This window comes from Salvia splendens, chromosome 12 (genome assembly GCF_004379255.2).
Source record: "Salvia splendens isolate huo1 chromosome 12, SspV2, whole genome shotgun sequence".
Lineage (NCBI taxonomy): Eukaryota > Viridiplantae > Streptophyta > Magnoliopsida > Lamiales > Lamiaceae > Salvia > Salvia splendens.
In genome coordinates this window covers 12,188,225-12,208,384 of record NC_056043.1, presented here as the reverse complement: position 1 = coordinate 12,208,384, position 20,160 = coordinate 12,188,225, and the positions used below count along the sequence as shown (strand labels likewise).

General features: G+C 40.4%; 1 protein-coding gene across 1 annotated transcript; it reads right to left on the bottom strand.

Annotated features, from left to right (window-relative positions):
* Window positions 1–196: 196 nt before the first annotated feature.
* On the bottom strand, window positions 197–2,350 carry LOC121758672 (mitochondrial outer membrane protein porin of 36 kDa-like). Its single transcript, XM_042154051.1, has 6 exons — window positions 2,197–2,350; window positions 2,027–2,094; window positions 1,354–1,464; window positions 1,107–1,193; window positions 814–1,022; window positions 197–670 (listed from the first exon to the last, which is right to left on the bottom strand). The coding sequence occupies exons 1-6, from the start codon at window positions 2,249–2,251 to the stop codon at window positions 364–366; spliced, it is 837 nt and encodes a 278-aa protein (XP_042009985.1). The 5' UTR covers window positions 2,252–2,350; the 3' UTR covers window positions 197–363.
* Between the last annotated feature and the right edge of the window lie 17,810 nt (window positions 2,351–20,160).

Sequence of the window (20,160 nt, the reverse complement as noted above, 5' to 3'; positions counted from 1 at the left end):
CAATTAACTAGAAGATTAGGCAAATTGGAACCAAGAAACCGTGAAATATTATTAACTAAATAAACACCCCAAGGTTAATACAAATTGTTGACATATTTTTCTTGCATCTTCGAACAAAATTGGACTTTGTAAATTTTAGTATTTCAAATTGAAAAGTATTGCTATCATCAAATCAATTTTTTTGAAATAGTTATGATTTATGAATGAATTGATGAAATAAAATAAGAAATGGTAATGTAGATTACAACTTCCAAAAAGAATTATTTAACATTTTATCATAGTCAATAACGACCATCACCTTTATTGTTAGCTCTGTTTTAACTCCAAAAGATAAGCTGCCGCCAATAATTACTTGTGAGTTTTTCAGGGTCTGATGGCCACAGCCAACCCCATCTTGGCACTCTTCTCTATAGCTCTGGTGTCGACCTCGCCGGAGATGGTGACGAGGGCTTTCGGGCGCCACTCGTGCTGCAGAAGCGCGCTCGCCATGCCGTAGTTATTCACTCGAGCCTTCACCCCAGTTGTAAGATCCATCATATGATGTGCCCCAAACGTAAGGGTGTTCTCGTTACTCGAGAAACCGTGAGTGAACTCTGCTCCTACTGTGGTGTTCGTCAGCTGGCTGACCATGTGGAAGTAGGACGCTGTGACGCTCTGGCCCTTGTCGTTCCTGTCCAAAAAGGGTGGATCCCAACAAACATGGTAATCGAATAAACGCTAAAACTCGTGCAAGACAATTGGACAGACAACCAAGCTCATATCCAATGCTATCTTTATATACACGAAAAATTGAGATGAGAACTGAAGACTCACACCATCAAAGACGCAATTAGGTCAGTAGCGATGAGACTGATCCCAGCGTTCAATTTGGTGAAATTCCCGGTAGCAGTGTCGAAAGAAATGTCAGTGCCAACAGTGGCCTGGTGATTTCCGGCCACGCCAGAGAAGTTGACAGTCGGTTTAGCAGTAAACCCAAGGCTCGTGCTGATTCCAGCGTACTCGTGTAGATATTGAAGCTCCACCTGTCATCACAAGTTACCAACAGCCCGGAATGTAGTCTTGCAGTTCACTCTCAAACAACACAACAAAATCGAAGAAGCACAGACCTTGCCGGACTTTTGATCTGGAGCGACAAAGCTAAAGATTGCCTTCACCCTTGGAGCAGGCTCGTCTACAGTGATAGTTGTGAACACCTGCAACATTAATAACGACAGATAAATGATCTGCATAATCAAGGTTGTTTTAACCTGCAGTAGGACAGTTGATCATCTGCTTTTAGGCCTTCTGTTACACACCAATGTTATGATTAGCTATAACCATTCATCACCGAGAAAAAAAATCGAAACGACTAACATTGGAGCTGGTATCCACTTTCACATCGGTCGTGATGTTCTTGTTCCTTAGAATGGTGCTAATATCAGCTAGAAACAAATCACCCTTCTGAATCCCAGACGAGGTAATGGCCTGTATGGAAAAATACAAGCGCAACAATCAGATCCATTCGGGAATAACCAAACGACGCAATTTTTTGCAAGTGGCACTACAAAGCAACAAGTGAAACAAGAGTCTCATATCATCCTAGAAAGGAAAGTTGCATATCAGAGGAAAAAAATGTCTCAATCTATAAAAAAACAAAAACAAGAGAAACATTAAAGTGCGGATTAAATAAAACAAGCACATCTCAAGCACTCATCATTCACAGTTGCAAGTGCAAACACTATATCATTGAATTGTTTACACATCACATACACATAAACATACAACAAAGCCAATTGCATAGATAACAATCCACCATTAACATGTTTACTCTGGATTCATGGAGTCTGATTGCATAGATAATGATACATCACATTTCTGAGAATTCAGTCTATAAGAATTTTTTTTTCGAATTAAAAAAAAAGCAATTAGGGGAAAATTTAAGCACAAGCACACACAGATTCTAAATTACAACAGCTAAAATGTGTTTCATTATTCGATTGCATGCAATTCAGTCGAGATACAATTTTTGGATTTATAAGAATGTAACCACTCCATTTGAAGTCAAAGTACTGAGAGTGAACTTCCGATCGCCCTGGTAATCCCTGTAAAGAAGATCTGAAAAAATCGACGAAAATTGGGCAAATTAAAAGGAATAGAGAGAGGAAATAGTTGAAAATGCAAATGACGGCAAAAAGGAAATGAAGAAAAAGAACTCGCCTCTGGCTTTCTTGCCAATATCGGAGTAGAGGCCAGGACCCTTCACGTAAACCATTTTCTTCTTGTTTTGTTTGGAGAAAGAGAGAAATCAGAAATTGAGTGTTTTTGATGGAGAGCTGCTTTCCAAATTTCTGATCCTAACTTGTTGCGTCAAATTATGCAGATTGTTTAGAGCTAAAATTATATTGATTGATTTTTAGATAAAAACCAACCTTCCAATTATTTTTTGGTCATAGTGTACTACTAACTTTTTGTATAATTCAATTTTGATTTGATCTAATTACTCGTATAAAATATAGAGTAAACGTCAATTTTAGGAGTAAACATATGACTAAAATATGAATTCGGTCCAAAACATTCACTTTTTGAAAAACAAATTCATAACAAATGAAATCTTTGTCGAAGTGGTCTTTTTTTACAGTTCTGTAAAAAAACAACGGTCATGCCACTATGCAATTAGTGTTGACCGTTAGTTTTTTGATGGAACCGTAAAAAAAGGACTACTTTGGTGCCATTTTCATTTGTTATGAACTTGTTTTTTAAAAAAATGAATGTTTTGGACCAAATTTGTATTTTAGTCATATGTTTAGGACCAATATTGACCTTTACTCTAAATATATTGTAGGGGTAAATACATAAGTACAAAATGTTTCACCTTTATTTCATATTAATACAAAAAGTTCAAAGTTTACATAAGCCATATAAAAAGTTTCATCCGTATTTCATTTTAATACAATTCATCGTATGTGTTTAAACAGTGTTAACTTTTTATTTATACGACGCACAAATCATAAAACAATGTTAACACTTTTTGTACCAATATGAAATAATTATAAAATATTTTGCACTTCACGTAGACAAAGAATTAATATTTCCAAATGAAAATAACAAAATGAAACTTTATGTACTATAATTTATGTAAACTTCAACTTTTTGCAGCTGTTTTATTTTGCACTAGAATTTACGTGGTGAGAGAGAGAGTAGATTTTGTTGTCATAACTTCTGGTGGGTGGAAATGGGCTTGCAATATATCATAAGAAAAATGTTACTTCTTCCTTTAATTACTAAGTACTTGTTCATTCCACATTCAATTTGGTACGAATTTTAAGAAAAGTAAAATAAAACAATTTTATATATATAAAAAAAATTGTACATATAAAATTAGACATTTTGGGTATTTAATATTTAGAATAAATTTACGATGATTATGTAATTTAATGTATTACTACATAATTAACCTTCAATAATCATTTATGAAAAATTAAAATTTTCTGTAATCATTATTTACACATTCGGGAAATAATTTGCTGCATACCATATATTAGTTGCACAATATTTAGCATAAAAAAATAGAAATTCATAATTTTAAAAACATCTTCATGTTAGTAGGGGCTTTGTATTAGAGCATTCATAGTGGAACCCATTCCACATCAGCATTTGACGTAAGGGCCTATCTCCATGCAATGGAAGGGCCTTCCCATTCCATTTCATTTCCACATCATCACTATTTTATTTTAATTTTTTAGCACTTCTATCCTTAATATGTTATCAAAATAAATAGATTTAAATGCAAAAAATATTAATACGCAAATCTTTGTTGTATTACAGCATTGGAAAAAAGAATACAACAAGATGCAATTTTACATAAAACTAAAATAAAGTAATCCACAGCCGGTTGTGAGCCTCAGTGTGGTCATGGTCGACCGATTGACGGCGGCGGATTGGCCTTGGAACCGCATTCTGGTCCGCTTCTTCACGACGTCGTGCCGCCCTTGCAAGCACGCGCATCCACTCGGTTTATGACTTCGTCATCGGAATCGCTACCGGAAGGCATTGATATTGTACTAGAGAGAGAGAATGTATTGAAATAAAATGAGAGAAGATAAGATGTTGGTGTGAGAAATGTAAAGAATGAGATGTGGTATTTATAGTAGAAAAAATGGAATAAACAAAAAAGAGGTATAGGCCGATGATCGACCCATCCCTCACAATGGATGGCTGATCATTGGCTCTCTTCATCGGCTTGGGCCGATATATCGGCCCTTGGGAGGGGGCGGTTGATTGGCCCTTTCCCTGCAATGGTTGGCCGATGGGGCCGATGGGGAATGCATCTCCATCAGCCAACCATTGCTAATGCTCTTAGTGCACTAATCCTGTATTGTTGAAGAATTACTGTAACGCGTATGGAAGTGCAAACCTTAAAAATATATAAAAGTGCGTGTAGTCTAGCATATCAAATTCAAGAGATGTTTCAGAGATGTAAATTTACCTTAAGAGCATCTCCAGTGGGCGGATGTCCCACTCGGACATCCACTAGGACATCCCGAAAACACCTCCCGCCACGTCACTAGGACTTCCCATCCCACTGCCACGTCACTAGGACATCCCCTTCACAATCCGCCCTTCCCATTGCCCTTCCCACTAGGACTTCCCGCAATAAAAAAAAATCACAAATTCACAAATAAAACAATTTACGTTTACAGAAATAAAATTTCAACACGAATACGAACGGGAAAAATTAACAACTTGTTAACACAAGTGGTGCGAATGAAATAAAATTCAACGAGCCGTATATATAGAGTTTAAAAAAAATTAAATAAAATTTAAAAATCGGACGTCCGACCCACGCCACAATGGCGGACGTCCCCCCGCCCGTCGCGCCGACGTCCGAGGACACCCGACGTCCTCACGGGACGTCCGTATCCGACCTCCCCTGCCACAATGGCGGACGTCCCGGTCACCCGTCGCGCACGTCTGACCGGACGTCCGCCATTGGAGATGCTCTAAGGCAATTAATTCTAATATTAACCTACTGCTTGAAAACCTAATTTACACCTCATTCTAATTATATAAGTAATTGGACAATCATTCTAATTATATACTAATAGAATATAGACTTGAATCAACAATCCCAAAAAGCTCTTAAGATTGAATAAGTTTAAAAGGTATATATAATCATATACAAGCGAAAAAACAAAAACAACACAACAGCCTAATTGATTACAGACAAAATCCATCTCTATCCCTAGAATAAAAAGCATTACAAATGAGGTTCACAAATACTCTCTCAGTCCTCAATAGATTAATTTTATCATTTTGGGCAATTCCCTGATCAAGTCTAAATATAGAAAGTTTCTAACCAATTACACACCAATAATAATGTGGACTCCACAATCCACTAACATCACATTCACTACTTTTTCTTGTTGGAGTATAAAAAACCCAAACGCAATCAACATTCAATAGCAAAAAAACTGAAATAGTACTCCCTCCGTCCCATTCAAGATGTCCACCTTTCCTTTTTAGTTTGTTCCACTTAAGATGTCCACTTTTTATATTTGGAAACAAATTCTTCTCTCATCTCTCTTCATCATAACACCCAACTACCTTTCCTCTCTCTACGTTATTAGACTAAATAATTTTTCCTAAAACTCCGTGCCACTTAAGATTGTAGACATTTTGAGTGAGACAGAGATAGTATAATAAACCAGAAGACACCACGAGTCTTGTTGTTGTTGTTCAACTTATCACTCGAACTCCACTTTCTTTATGTATGTTTTGCAAGTCAGATCATGAAATGAGACCAATTTTATAAACGTATACAAAGGAATAAAAACATAACCAATTAAGTAGCTTTTACCTTGCTTATGCAAATGATATGATGACGTGTCTGGGCAGATTCTCAGTACTCTCTAGCTCTGAGCAATTACGGATACGAAGTTGTTTGAGGCACGACATTCCACCTTCTTCTATGTCGATACCTCTTAGAGGGAGAGGGCCTTGAGGCAGGGGAACCCGCCTTGCAATATCTTCATCCTCGAAAAGTGTTCAGAAACACGAGAATGGTTTAAGGTGAGATACTGTAGCTTTGGTAGCTTACCCAACTCTTCCATCAAAATATCTTTTATGCCAGCCAACGCTAGGCGAGAGAGATTGGGAGGAAACACACTCGCAGCTGGACATATGAAAGTGAATTCATCTGCTTTCAGTTTAAGTGATGTGAGACTCTCGAGATTGGGAATTAATTTTAGCGTTCTATGTAGCCCACTGCCCTCCATATTCCAAGTATCTAAATATAGGTTTAGTTTCACAAGATTCGTCATCTTCTCTAGGGTTTCTCTTCCCTTTCTTACCATGCCATTCATATGCATACAAATATGCCCAATTCACGAAGATGAGAATTAGGCATTAGTCCTGAGCTCATATCCACCAAATCCACTAGCCTGATACCCTTCAAACTCTCAATACTTTTCCACTTCTCTACTTTCATGGCTCTGCCGTATACATGATATGTGCCGAAGTCACGCAAGCTTTCCATTTTCATTGCAACATCAGAGAATTCAACACATTCAACATAAAGAAACTCGAGTTTTTTAAAGTCAGGAAACCAACTCAGAAGCTTCAAAGGAATGATATTTGGATGTATTCTCAAGTACTTCAATCCAAGCAAGCATCGTAAAGATTTGGGCAATTTTGTAAACCTAAAGCCATCAAGGTAGAGTATCTTAAGGAGTTTAAAGCTCTTCCAGTAAGGAGTTGGAATATCCATACGACAACGCTCCTCCCTTACATTAATGAGGAAAACTGAGCGGAAATACTTATTCTGATTCGAGGAGAAAGTTTCAGAAGATTTGTTGTAGACAACATGATGACGAGGTTTATACAAGGATTCAGATAAACACCCTTCCTCCTAGCCCTTAACAATCTTCACGCCCATTTCCTCCTCCGCTTTGATTAAGAATACATCGCGAAGAAGATCATGGAGGCGAAAACTTTTGACTTGACCATCGATGGTTAGACCCTGAATTTGAAGTATGCTTCAATGAATCAACTCATTCAAATAACCTCTTCCAATATCCTCAATACTTCTACTACCTTTCTCTTTGATCAAGCCTTGTGCGTGCCATATGCTTATTAACTCATTTGAAGGGATAGTAAAGTCTTCCTTGAAAAAGGCTAGACATAAAAAGCATGATTTCAGTTGGGGACATAAATTCTGATAACTCAACCCCAAAATATTTGGTATGGTGTTTTCGGGGATATTGGAATCTATTTGATCGAGAACTTATTGCCATCTTCTCTTGTCTTGAGGAACAACCACAAGCAAGCCTCCTACCACATTAATTGCAAATGGCAAATGTCAAAAGGAGGGACAAACGGCTAGTTAGCCACATTCCAAGTACCAACTTGGTAATTGTTACAACATTAAATAGGTGATATTTACCTAGACAAAACAATAAATTAGTGGAAGTCCAAGAGTTGTAATAGCCCTATAAAAGGGAAGGTTCTACATCAAACTAAACACAACAAAAAAATACAAAAAACACTCTTCTCCTACTCTTGCCACTATGTTTACTCTTCAATATAATGCCTCTCTCGATTACCATCTTTAAGATGGTATCAAAGCAGGTTGTTGCAGTGTGGGACTCAGAAAATTCTCATCACCGTCCCGGATATACCTTTCCCGGCCACTTTTAAACCTGCAAAAATCAGAAAATAGACATGTCAGAATCTGACTCAGAAACTACAAACACCAACCAACCTTTGATAAATTTCCCAGGGGAGTTCGCTGCCCAATTGGCCGAGTTCCTCAAACAGATTAATATACCACCAAAAACCCAAGAACAACCACCACCTCCACCCTCAAACCAACCAGAATCATTGGGGGAAGTTCATGTCCAAAGTAAACTCAATGGGGTTAATTATCCTCTATGGAAAACCCTGATGGAACGAGCGATTGGAGGCAAGGGCTTATTGTCTCACATAAATGGAGTAACCGACCCTCCTCCAACCACTCATCCCAGTTACCCGAAATGGCAACAGAGAGACTACTGCTGCTTCAACTGGATAATCAATAATGTCGAAGCCAGTCTCATCAATGAAGTCTCACAATATGCGACGGCCCGAGACCTGTGGGAGGGTCTGGCCATCACATATGCAAGTGGAGCCGATCCATTTCAAGTCTCGGATCTGCACAGACAGGCGTACAACATGAAGCAAGGGAACATGAGCCTCGAATCACTGTGGAATAAACTCCAAAGTATCTGGATCTCCATCGACGAAAGCGATCCAAATCCTATGGACACACCATCAATAATAGAGAAATACAACAAGATCATGCAGCGACACAGATTATATCAATTTCTATGGGCCCTAGATGACAGATTCGATGCCATTAAAAGAGAAATCCTAAATAAAGATCCGTTACCCATGGTAAGAACCGCATATGGGATGGTGAGACGAGAATTTGCAAATGAACGAGTTCTCAAACCCACAAGCGACTCACAGGAGACATGAATCGGGGTCGGCCTTGCAGCAATCGAACGGAGCAGACCACCGCCGCCGCCCAAATTCCACCAAATCATGGATAAAAACAAATTAACATGCAGCCACTGTGGAGGGAAGAAACATACCGCCGAAACATGCTTCAATCTCCATGGATTTCCCGATTGGTGGGAAGATATGAAGAAATCAAGACAGAACCGGAATCGGCGAGCGAGCTACTAACGCCGTCAACACGGCGGGCAGCACCAGCAAGCCGAAACCGACGGGGATTAGCCGTCCGACGAGCAGCGACGGAGATAACAAAGAAAAAGCGATGACGTCAGCCGCGATCGCTAGGGCATGGTCAGAAGGTAACCACATCACCGGCGGCCCCACCGTATCACCGATTGGAGATATATCGGAAAAGAAACCAGGAAATCATAGAGATGGAGGAGGAATGGAAGAGGCAGTGACGAGAGAAGGAGTGGAGGCGGCGGATTTAGGGACGTTTAGGGATTTAGGGTTCCCTAAATTAAAAACCAACCACCCACTCCCCACCCTTCATTCTTCTAAATTTCATTTAAACCCCATTACCATAAACCTATCCAAAACTACCCTCAAACTTCCACTATCTCTAGAAAATACCCCAAAACTTCCACAAAATCCAAAATTACCCCAACCGAATCAAATGATCCTCTTTTTCAGCCCACTATACCATGCCACAACTCTTTTAAAGCCTTAGCATTTACCTCGTCCACTACCGTTGAAAAGAAAGATAGTCAATGGATCTTTGATTGCGGTGCTACCAATACAATCTCTTTTGACCCAACCGATTTCCTACACATCTCTAAACCTACCAAAGCCTATGTCCAAACTGCCGGAGGGGACTTAGCTCGAGTAGAGGAGGCGGGTACCATTAAAATTTCTCCAACCCTCCGGCTCTCTAACTGCCTTCTCGTTCCAACTTTCTCAAATAAACTTTTGTCTGTCAGTCATGTGACACAAGAGCTCAACTGCAAGTTACTAATGCAACCTCGTTTCTGCATATTACAGGATACCAAGACGGGGACGATAGTTGGGCGTGGTACTGAACGAAGTGGATTGTACTATGTGGACGAGATAGCTCAACAAAGTATGGCATTACTGACTCATGGATCAACTACAAGGAAGACTTGGCTTTTGCATCGGCGGTTAGGACATCCTTCTATAGGATATATGAAAATGTTGTTTCCTAAGTTTACTTCTAGCATGCACTCTCTTGATTGTGAAACTTGTCATCTTGCCAAAAGTCACTGTCACTCTTTTAAACTAAATAATACTCACGTGTCTACCCCGTTTTCCTTAATTCACTCTGATGTGTGGGGTCCTGCCCCAATCCATGGGGGTCAGGGCTTCCGATATTTCCTCCTGTTTATTGATGATTTTTCCCGCATGACTTGGGTATATTTCTTAAAACATAAATCTGAGGTTTTCGACAAATTTACCCAGTTTTACAGTATGGTCCAAACTCAATATAAACAAAATATCCAAGTCCTACGGTCCGACAATGGGAGGGAATACATAAATGCCAACATGAAAGCTTTCTTTGTTGAAAAAGGCCTTATCCACCAAAATTCTTGTGCCTATACGCCTGAACAGAACGGGGTAGCAGAATGAAAGAATAGGTATATTCTAGAAATCACCAGAGCTATCTTCATCGAATCCAAAATACCCACACATTTTTGGCCCGAAGCTATAGCCACATCCGTGTATCTTATGAACCGTCTCCCAACAGGTAACCTCAACTTTAAAACCCCCATCGATACTTTTATCAACCACGAAACCATACAAAAACCAACTCATCTCACTCTTGAACCAAAAGTCTTTGGTTGTACGGTTTTCGTCCACATTCCCAAACATGAACGCACCAAATTTTCTCCCTGTGCCGTTAAATGTGTTTTCCTTGGGTATGGGGTTAATCAGAAAGGGTACCGATGTTATGACCCTGTGACTAAGCACATGTACACAACTATGAACTGTGACTTTGTGGAAACCGAATACTACTACAGCCAATCTAGCGGTCAGGGGGAGAATCAACAACATAGTGATCCTCTAAATTGGCTATATATCCTAACAAAATCCATCACCCATCAACCCGAATCTGTCCGAGGGGGAGACGAGTCAAGGGAAGAACCCAAACCAATCACAAAAGAAATTGGTGAAGAGAGTCATACCAACGAGCTATCACAATCCACTAGTCAGGCCATGGAATTCAAGGACACCGCCCAGCCATCAACCTCATTTGGAAATCCTGAGGTAACTGATTCTGAATACAACACAGTTCCATTGGAAATCACTAACATTGACAGGATAAGCTGGGAAGGAGAAACTAGGAGCGGAAACGACAGAAACGAGCAGTATGAACTACCCTACAGAAGTACAAGGGGAATTCCTCCCAAGAGATACTCTCCTGACTGGAAAGGGAGAAAAACAAGATATTCAGTGGAAAACATCGCTCGAGGACACCTCACGGAAATGGCTCGAGCTTTCGAGGTAGCCCTATATGAGGAAGAAGAAATTCCCCAGTCTTTCCAAGAAGCAGTCAAGCACAAGCATTGGAGGGAAGCCATGAAGAAGGAGGTCAACGCTCTGATCAAGAATGGAACATGGGAAAAGTGTACTCTTCCAGAGGGAAAAAAACCAGTCAGATGTAGGTGGGTTTTTACCATAAAAAGGCGTGCAGATGGATCAATCGAGAGATACAAGGCGCGATTGGTGGCTAAAGGATACACTCAAGTATATGGGATTGACTACGATGAAACTTTCTCCCCAGTTGCCAAACTTGACACCATCCGGGCATTATTGTCTGTTGCAGCTTGTAAGGATTGGTCACTACATCAGTTGGATGTGACTAATGCCTTTCTCCATGGAGAATTGGAAAAGGACAAGGAAGTCTATATGACAGTTCCACCAGGATTTGATGGTGAATTTGGGCCTGGACAGGTGTGCAGACTGAAGAAAACCTTATACGGCTTAAAACAATCCCCGAGGATATGGTTTGGAAGGTTTTGCCAAGCGATGATCAAGCATGGATTCAAACAGAGTCTTTCTGATCATACATTCTTCACCAAGAAGAGAGGAGATAAGATAACCTGCCTTATCATCTATGTTGACGATATGATTATCACAGGAGATGATACAGAAGAAATCAATAACCTCAAGACCAATCTGTTCAAAGAATTCGACATGAAAGATCTCGGCCCCCTAAAGTACTTCTTGGGAATAGAAGTATTGAGATCAAGGCATGTAATATTTCTAAGACAGAGGAAATATGTTCTCAATCTACTGGCAGAAATCGGCCTTTTAGACTGCAAGCCGGCCGAGACACCAATGGTACCAAACCATGGACTTAAAATTATTGAAGGAGCTGAGCCTGCAAATCGAGAGAAATATCAAAGGCTGGTAGGGAAATTGCTTTATCTCGCACATACCAGACCAGACATTGCCTATGCAGTCGGAGTTGTTAGCCAATTCATGCACCAACCCCAAGAAGAACATATGAATGCGGCCTTGCGAATCGTGAGGTATCTCAAGGGAACGTCAAACTTCGGAATATTCTTAAAAAGGGGAAAGGATCTTGAAGTAGATGGCTATACAGATGCTGATTGGGCAAGTAATCCAGTCGACAGAAAGTCAACCGGCGGATACTTCACATTTATTGGAGGCAACCTGGTCACTTGGAGAAGCAAGAAACAAAAAGGTCGTTGCCCTATCTAGTGCTGAAGCAGAGTTCCGAGGAATTAAAAGTGGGCTCATGGAGATTATGTGGCTAAGAAGATTGCTTACAGAGATTGGTTTTTCCCCAAGCCGTAAGAGTAGGCTATTCTGCGATAACAAAGCAGCAATCTGCATATCAGAAAATCCAGTACAACATGACAGAACCAAACATGTCGAGGTCGATCGCCACTTCATTAAAGAGAAACTGGAAGGAGGAATTATAGAGTTCCCGTTTGTTCCATCAGAAGAATAGTTGGCTGATATTCTAACCAAGGCAGTGAATCCAAAGAGTTTTAGAGAAATATTGACCAAGTTGAACATCGGAGATACCGTTGCTCAACTTAAGGGGGAGTGTCAAAAGGAGGGACAAACGGCTAGTTAGCCAAATTCCAAGTACCAACTACTTGGTAATTGTTACAACATTAAATAGGTGATATTTACCTAGACAAAACAATAAATTAGTGGAAGTCCAAGAGTTGTAATAGCCCTATAAAAGGGAAGGTTCTACATCAAACTAAACACAACAAAAAAAATACAAAAAACACTCCCCTCCTACTCTTGCCACCATGTTTACTCTTCAATATAATGCCTCTCTCGATTACCATCTTTAAGAGCAAACCATCACATTTTTCCATGATTTGTCGGCCTATTCTCTCTTATTCTTATGGACATATGCCATTGGTGTTGTTAATAAATGCCTTCTTCAAGAACAATTCCCAACTTTTCTCGGGGTCTAGAAGTTTCATCTCAAGCACATATTCATCATGCTCTGTATTAATCTTGTTGCGGGTTGTAACGATTTATTTACTTATTTTATCTGTAAGGACATAAACAAAGTTTTAGAAGCACTGTAATTCTAGATACATATAGAATTCTACGGCAAGCCGTATTCGATGAAAGTCTATATTGTCATTTGAGCAATTAGTGATCATTGTACTAAAAAAAATTAACTTTCTATAATTGCCACTAAAATATACTCCATATATCGTATCAACCAATTAACATATCCAAACAATTACTACAATATTTATAAAATCTAAATATTACTTCCTCCGTTCCTGAAAATTTGTCACATATTTCTATTTCTGTTCGCCCCACAAAATTTGTCACATTTTACTTTTTTTACCATTTTTTTGTAGTGGACGTCTGTAATAGCCGAGACTTAGATTTCTCGGGAGTTATGAAATAAAATACTAGAACTTTTATTGACGAATGAAAGAGTGTTTTTATTTCTTGAGAAAGGGTACAAATTACATTTTTCAGAATCTCAAACTAAAATTACAATCTTTGGCGACGAAAATAAAAGTCGAGCTACACGATTACATTTTTAGAAATCCCTAACGACTACTTCGGATGTTGGAAAGTTGCTTGAACAAATGAAGCAATTCCATCCAGCCTATACCCCAATGAGAAGCTCGTGTCTCTGCTATAGTCAAGGAATCAGCCATGAGATACCATCTCCTTTATACACCTGTCACAAACCAACAGGAACAATAAATAAACCTAGTACTACACCTCATATGGAGACAAATGCAGTTAAGTGTACAAGCAAAGGAATGTAGGGAATAATGCATATATCCAGCTGTGATATCAAAGCACAACCAGGAGCTGTAAGCTCATCAGTCTCACGAGTACACTCTGCAAAATGGCTGCAGAGGTAACAGCCAAAACAGCTCAGCAAGGACTGCTCCCCAGCCAGTGATAACAGCCTGTTTCAGGCTTTCAGTTATGCAACAATTATAAAAGGCCTCAGCCTCTGCCTCCCTCGTTATCACAAAGCAATCGCAAATCAGTGAGTCAAAGAGTGAGAGGAACCGAGGCAGCAAGGGAGAACAAGGCCAGAAGTGAGAAATAGCAGCACAAGTTCAGTGAAGGTAACCTCAATCCCCTTCAAACTCAGTTAACCAAGTTATAGCATCATGTAGACATCACAAGCATGCTAGGATACCGTAATTAGAGCTCACACTCGGTAATCAAAACATAAGCGGTGGAACATAGTGAATCTACCACGAGAACTTAGAGAGTTTGAGAACTAAGCTTCTGCCGATTAGAAACCATAGCATAATCTAAGTAACGAACGAATAGAAGGCTTAGCTTAGAGGTAGTCGGAGTTGGCGGCGACCAGACGGTGAAGCCGGAAGTCGACCGCAAGACAACCGTGACACGCGACGGCTCACCGCTGAAGAAGATCGGCAGCGGCGGCGTGAGTCTCGGACCAGCAACGAATCAGCAACGACGATGGAAGCCTCGCGAGGCACCGCTATAACCGGGGCCTCACCTCGAAGCACGCCGAACAGCGGCCGAGCCCAGTTCGATGACGGGCTCCAGCCGAGAGGAGGCGTTGTCCGAGGGGAGTGCGACGGTGACGACAGAACGCCGGTGGTTTACCCCGCGACAAAGGTGGATCGGCGTGAAGAGGAGCCGCGGCGGCGGTGCTGAACCGTGTCAGTGGATGGAAGCGACGCCCCTCTGCCCCAACAGCGCAAACCCGCCGAGCCGGCAGCCAGATGTTGCGGCGAGGTGAAGCGAGCCGTTTCCGGTGACCTTGTGGCGGCGGTTTGCCGAGAAGAAAGGGGAAGAGAAGGGGGTTTGAGCTAGGTTTCCCCATTTTCGAATTGGGAATTTTGTAAAGGAGAAAATGAGGATGGAATCGTCTGATGGAGGAATGGAGTATGATTAATTGGGCCTTCCCAATTTAAAACACTTGGGCCTGGAATTAACTAGGTTGGGCCAGATTAAATTAGAAGGAGGAGAGAAATGGACCAATTAGTTAAGCTGGGCCGAAAATTAAAATAGTCTGGGCCAGAATAATTAATCTCTATGGGCCTAAGATTTTATTTCTGGAATTAATTCCTTAAGTCGCGGAAGAAAAGAACTTATAAGCCGTGAGTGAAATAAAAGCTAAAAATAATTAAGCGGACTTTAATGGTCACAGAAGGTATTTTTTTAAAAAATACTTAAGATAATGCGGGAAATGTTAATGCCCGATTCAGAATAAATTAAATCACCGATTTAATTAAAGATTTAAGACTTCTAATTTTAGAAGGCAGAAATTAAAATAATGAGCACACGCTTAGGCATGCATTCATGCAAGATCAATGATTACTTAAAGCCTAATTTAAGTATATTACTTAAAGCCTAAAATAATGTGGCCACATTCCCGATTCACACAGCTGATATGGCATATCATCAGAAGTTTAAAAGACTGCAGTCTATTTCAGAAAGAAATAACAGATTTTAGTGACCGGGACTTGTTTTCAGAAAAACCCCGCGTTCACTCAGCTTGGCTGACAATTAAAAGAAAACAGTTTTCGGCATAAGCCACTGAGTATATCAAGTACTCAGCCCTGCATATTGTTTTCCTTAATGTGCAGGTTGATCGATCGAGGCAGAGGAGGTGTTGGGACAGAAGGCTAAATAAGTAGAAGGATAGCTGGTGTAGTATGTCTTCATACATATTATACTTGTCTTGGAACTCTTCCGTTGCGCAGACTTAGACTTGTTGTAGTAAAGACAATGTCCCAGAATTCACTCTGATTCAGTATTTTGTTATCTTTATAACATTCAGACAATGTTTTTCTTGAATTAAGTAACTTTTATGATGAGTTAAGACAGTTCAGTATGTTTAGTCGCGAAATAGCTACACTTTCTTTGACTAGGGAGATGTGGTCGTGACAGAGTGGTATCAGAGCACTTTTCTTTCGCTCTGACCCAAGAACCTTCTTTCTAAGCCTCAGTCCAGAACAGTAGCACTAGGCTAGAAAGTGAACAGAATGATCAGTACAAGATCCCAACACCTCAGCTCGACACGATCAACTGCACCAGAAACAGGGGTCGACGCCCGCTCGTCCAGAAAAGAGAATTTTAAAGAAAGAAAATATTTTTCCATTTTGAGAAGGAAAATGAAATTTTCTAAGTTTTCAAAAAAAAAAAAAAAAAAAAAATTTCATAGCCCTAAATGGGAACGAAAATGTTTATTTGAAAAGTTTGCAAGACGCAACGTGCTAGCTGATACTTTGCATGAGATATGCTTAATGTATCTGTGATTTATGTTTAAAGAGCTTGACATGAATGTATAGATGTCATGAGGACTATGTATGTGAACCTAGAGTGCTTTAGAAAAGTACCTTAGGTGAGACATGCAGAATCAAGTACTAGCAGAACGAGAATTTGTTACCGCCTTCCAGGGCGACGAGACCAACTAAAACCCATCAGTTTGGGCAAGCTTCAAATTCCAAAGAATTATGAGAAAGAAAAGACGAGCCAAAAAGTACTATTGTACTACTTATAGACAGTAATTAAAGGAAGTCCATTCTTTTAAGCACACAGATAGTATACATATATATATGTATACTAGACGATGAACCAAGAAGTTCCCAATGTCTTTACAAAGACCAAGTTATAACGAAAATAGTTTACTTTCCAGCCTGTTCGGGAGATGCATCCCTACACGGAAAGAGATCGTACCCGCGATCTAGTAAGGTGATCTAATGTGGCGTAACAAGCCCAAGTGGCTACGTGATCCAGAAGCGATACTTATAGCGTGCTACGAAGCACGATGGAGAATGTAATGTTTTACCAGAATCAGCGTTCTAAGTTATCGAGAACGATATGAAAGTATGACCTCCAGCTGCGGTTATCAGTTTAACAGCACGAGGAACCCCATCTTGGAATGTATGGTTTCCCAGAACGCGTTTATCATGTGCGAACTCCACAAGAAAAACAAGGGAGTGTCACATAACTAGAACCGATGATTATAATCAATAGTACTTACTTGGATTCCCAATGAAATCCCTTCTAAGAGTCCTTCCAAGGACGATACCCTCGTCTATTCAGACTCTAGTTTTGACTCGCAAGTACCATGTCAGTGTTTCTTTTTCTGTGCGAGGTTTGACTCATTTCCAGCTTATGGACTGCAGTCCTTTTGACTCATCGTACATAAAGAGTAAAGTTTTGACTGTTTAAGCTCCAGTCGTAAACCCTAAATTCTACAGTTGTTCATATCCATGATCTTCGGAATGAGCGTATTCCTCAGACATTCTTTGAACCTCCGGGACAACGATGTCCTGTCGGCTATTAAGACCTTTGATTGACTCACGTTCTGCAAGTAGTACGCCACTTTCATTCTCTTCAGGAAAGCGGTGACTCAGTTTCAGTTCCCAAATTTGGGATACTCTTATGTTCCAAGCATCGTTATTTGTTGTTGCCTCCTTTGAGCCACAATATTGGAGATTTATATCTCGATTTCTTGGACCTATGCAATGAAATTTCATTCTTACGATGCTTACGTTGTGATCCCCAGAGTGATCAAGACAGTTAAACATTTTCCTCAGGGAATTTCATGTGGTGCTGGAACTTTTTACCTCCCTATTTTGAAATCCTACAAAGGTGAAATTTTTCGACCTCGATTCCAGTACATGTATTATTTCTAGTCTCGGAATTTTCTGCAGCTCGAAGTTAAGGCAAGCATATTGCGCCTTTCCCCTAACAAGCTTGCCCTAGCTGATTTTTTCTGAATAGTTCATTTCAGTGCGTTGCCTTAATGAACCTATGAAATCATTGATGTGATTTTGTTATTCCATATCAAGATGCCTTTGAAACATGATCAATGTTCCTTCATTGCAATCGCCTACGTTTATAAATTTTCGTGGTTGATCATCTTAGGCGATGACATGTTTGAACCACTGTCCTTGATGCCCAGATCCTTTCAGTTTAATTGGACAACTGTATTGTCCTATTTTGCAGCTTACTATGGGAATTTACAGTTAATTCATTTCCATCCAGTTTTCATGACCTATCTCATGATTAATTCTAGCTCCCACCAGGGGTGAGCCTCAGCTTCTAAGAGTTTGCCTGGAACCAGTTGAACTACGTAGTTCTTTGAATGAACTCAATACTTACCTTCAAGGTCGATTATCGACGAAAATTCATATAAGTTGAACAAGAGATGTTATTCTAGTCCAGTTGGGTATTCAGTAGCCCTTCAAATTTTCAGTCATACTCTCTTGTGTGAATAATAATCCAAGTTAAGACTATTAGATTAATCATCGAGTTATTGATACGAGGCTAGCAGAAAAAGGCATGGTCTCAGTTTCTTTCAGATACGCATAATAAATACGTCCCCATGGAGACACGTGCAGGAAATGATGCACCAACCAGAAGCGTCGCATAACCGACAGCAAAGCGTTAAATACTTCGAATCTACGTACCGCTTGTGACCAGCAGGTGGAAGATCGAATATTTTGTTGTATAGAGAAGCAACTAGCCTTGAGTAGAGAAATATCAAGGAATATTTGTGGATTAAATGATGTCCGAAGACGTAAAAGACCTATATGGTAGTTTGAACGATCAAAATGCTTGCTCCGAGTAAGATAAGTAAGCCACAAGAACAAAGACTCAATCATGGGCATGTAATGAAAGCCATGGAGAAAGTACGAGTGTATTCGTAGTTTATGTTTGACGGAACAAATCCCATCAGCAAAAGGGATTCGTCTAAGAGGTGGCCAGGAAAAAGGCTAAAGCTGGAGAGACATTCGGGAAGAGGAACGCGTGATAGCACCGCTACCCTCACCGTCCCTACTATGAAGGGAGAAATTGAATTTTTCCTTTTAAAAGAAGTTATCGCAAGAGAACAGGATTTAGAGCCCTATAATATAGAGCAAGGGCAAACGTTGGCAATAAAATGCGACGAATTATTCTACGATATGCCACGTCTCAATTAAGCAGCTCATAAAGGAGCTGTCGATAGAGTTTTGTGTTAATCTGGACACGAGATCTAGATCACTTTGGAAAGTCATGCTAGATTATTTCACCATGAATCGCTCAGTCGAACCAAAAGGGGCATGGAGACAGTAGCGTTGGGAGAAAGAAGCCAACACCTCCACATGCACTAAACCAATATTCAAGGATTGACGCGAGTAGAACAAGTCTGTACTAAATCATGACGAAAGAGTCGCAGTAAGCACAAAAGCACCTTGAAAGCGGTAAAAGTAGACTACCTCAACTGAGCGAGAGGTTACGAGATCATTATGGCAGCTCAATGACTACCTTTACGATCGATGCAAGCGTTAGAGAACTCAATACCTGGCGATGAAATCTAAGATTAGAAATAGCTTCATCACCCAGACGAAATGAATTACTAAAGGAATGACTTGAATCAGTCATATTATCTCAGTCACCATATAGAATGGCGCTCAAGAAATAAGAAGAACTTAAGATCCAGTTACAAGAATAAGTAGACCTGGGTTTCATCAGACCCAGTGTATCGTTTTTGGGCGCATCAGTACTCTTCATGAAGAAGAAGGATGGGACTTTGCGAATGTGTATCGACTATCGAGAGCTAAATAAGTTAACCCTCAAGAACAAGTACCTCTACCGAGAATCAACGACCTCTTTGACCAGCTGCGAGGAGCCAGCGTATTCTCGAAGATGGGCTTGAGATCGGGTTATCACTAGCTGGGAGTTCGACAAGACGGTATACCTAAGACTGCACTTCGCACCAGATATGACTATTACGAGTTTACTGTAATGCCTTTTTGGGCTTACAAACGCCCCAGCCGTGTTCAAGAACCTAATGAACCGCGTGTTCCGGCCATATTTGGACAAGGTCGTCCTAGCTTTTAAAGACGACGTGCTCATGTACTCAAAGAACGAGAAGAAACACGAGGAGCGCTTGAGAACTACGTTAGAGACGTTAAGAGCCGAGAAGTTCTATGCTAAGTTTAGCAAGTGTGAGTTCTGGCTTAACAAAGTGAACTTTCTTGGACACTTAGTGACAACAGAAGGGATCCGAGTAGACCCTGCTAAAGTTGAAGCCGTGCAACGTTGGCAGTCACCAGCGACGCCTAATGAAATTCGGAGTTTCCTAGGACTGGCATGATGCTACCGAAGGTTCATTGAGGGGTTTTCTAAAATAGCGAGGCCGATGACTCAACAGCTCAAGAA

Coding starts and splice junctions, on each gene's coding strand:
- LOC121758672 (XM_042154051.1), bottom strand. CDS start 2,251: ATGGTTTACGTGAAGGGTCCTGGCCTCTACTCCGATATTGGCAAGAAA. Junction 2,095..2,196: donor TATTGGCAAGAAAGCCAGAG/GCGAGTTCTTTT, acceptor CGATTTTTTCAG/ATCTTCTTTACAGGGATTAC. Junction 671..813: donor CTAATTGCGTCTTTGATGGT/GTGAGTCTTCAG, acceptor CTTTTTGGACAG/GAACGACAAGGGCCAGAGCG.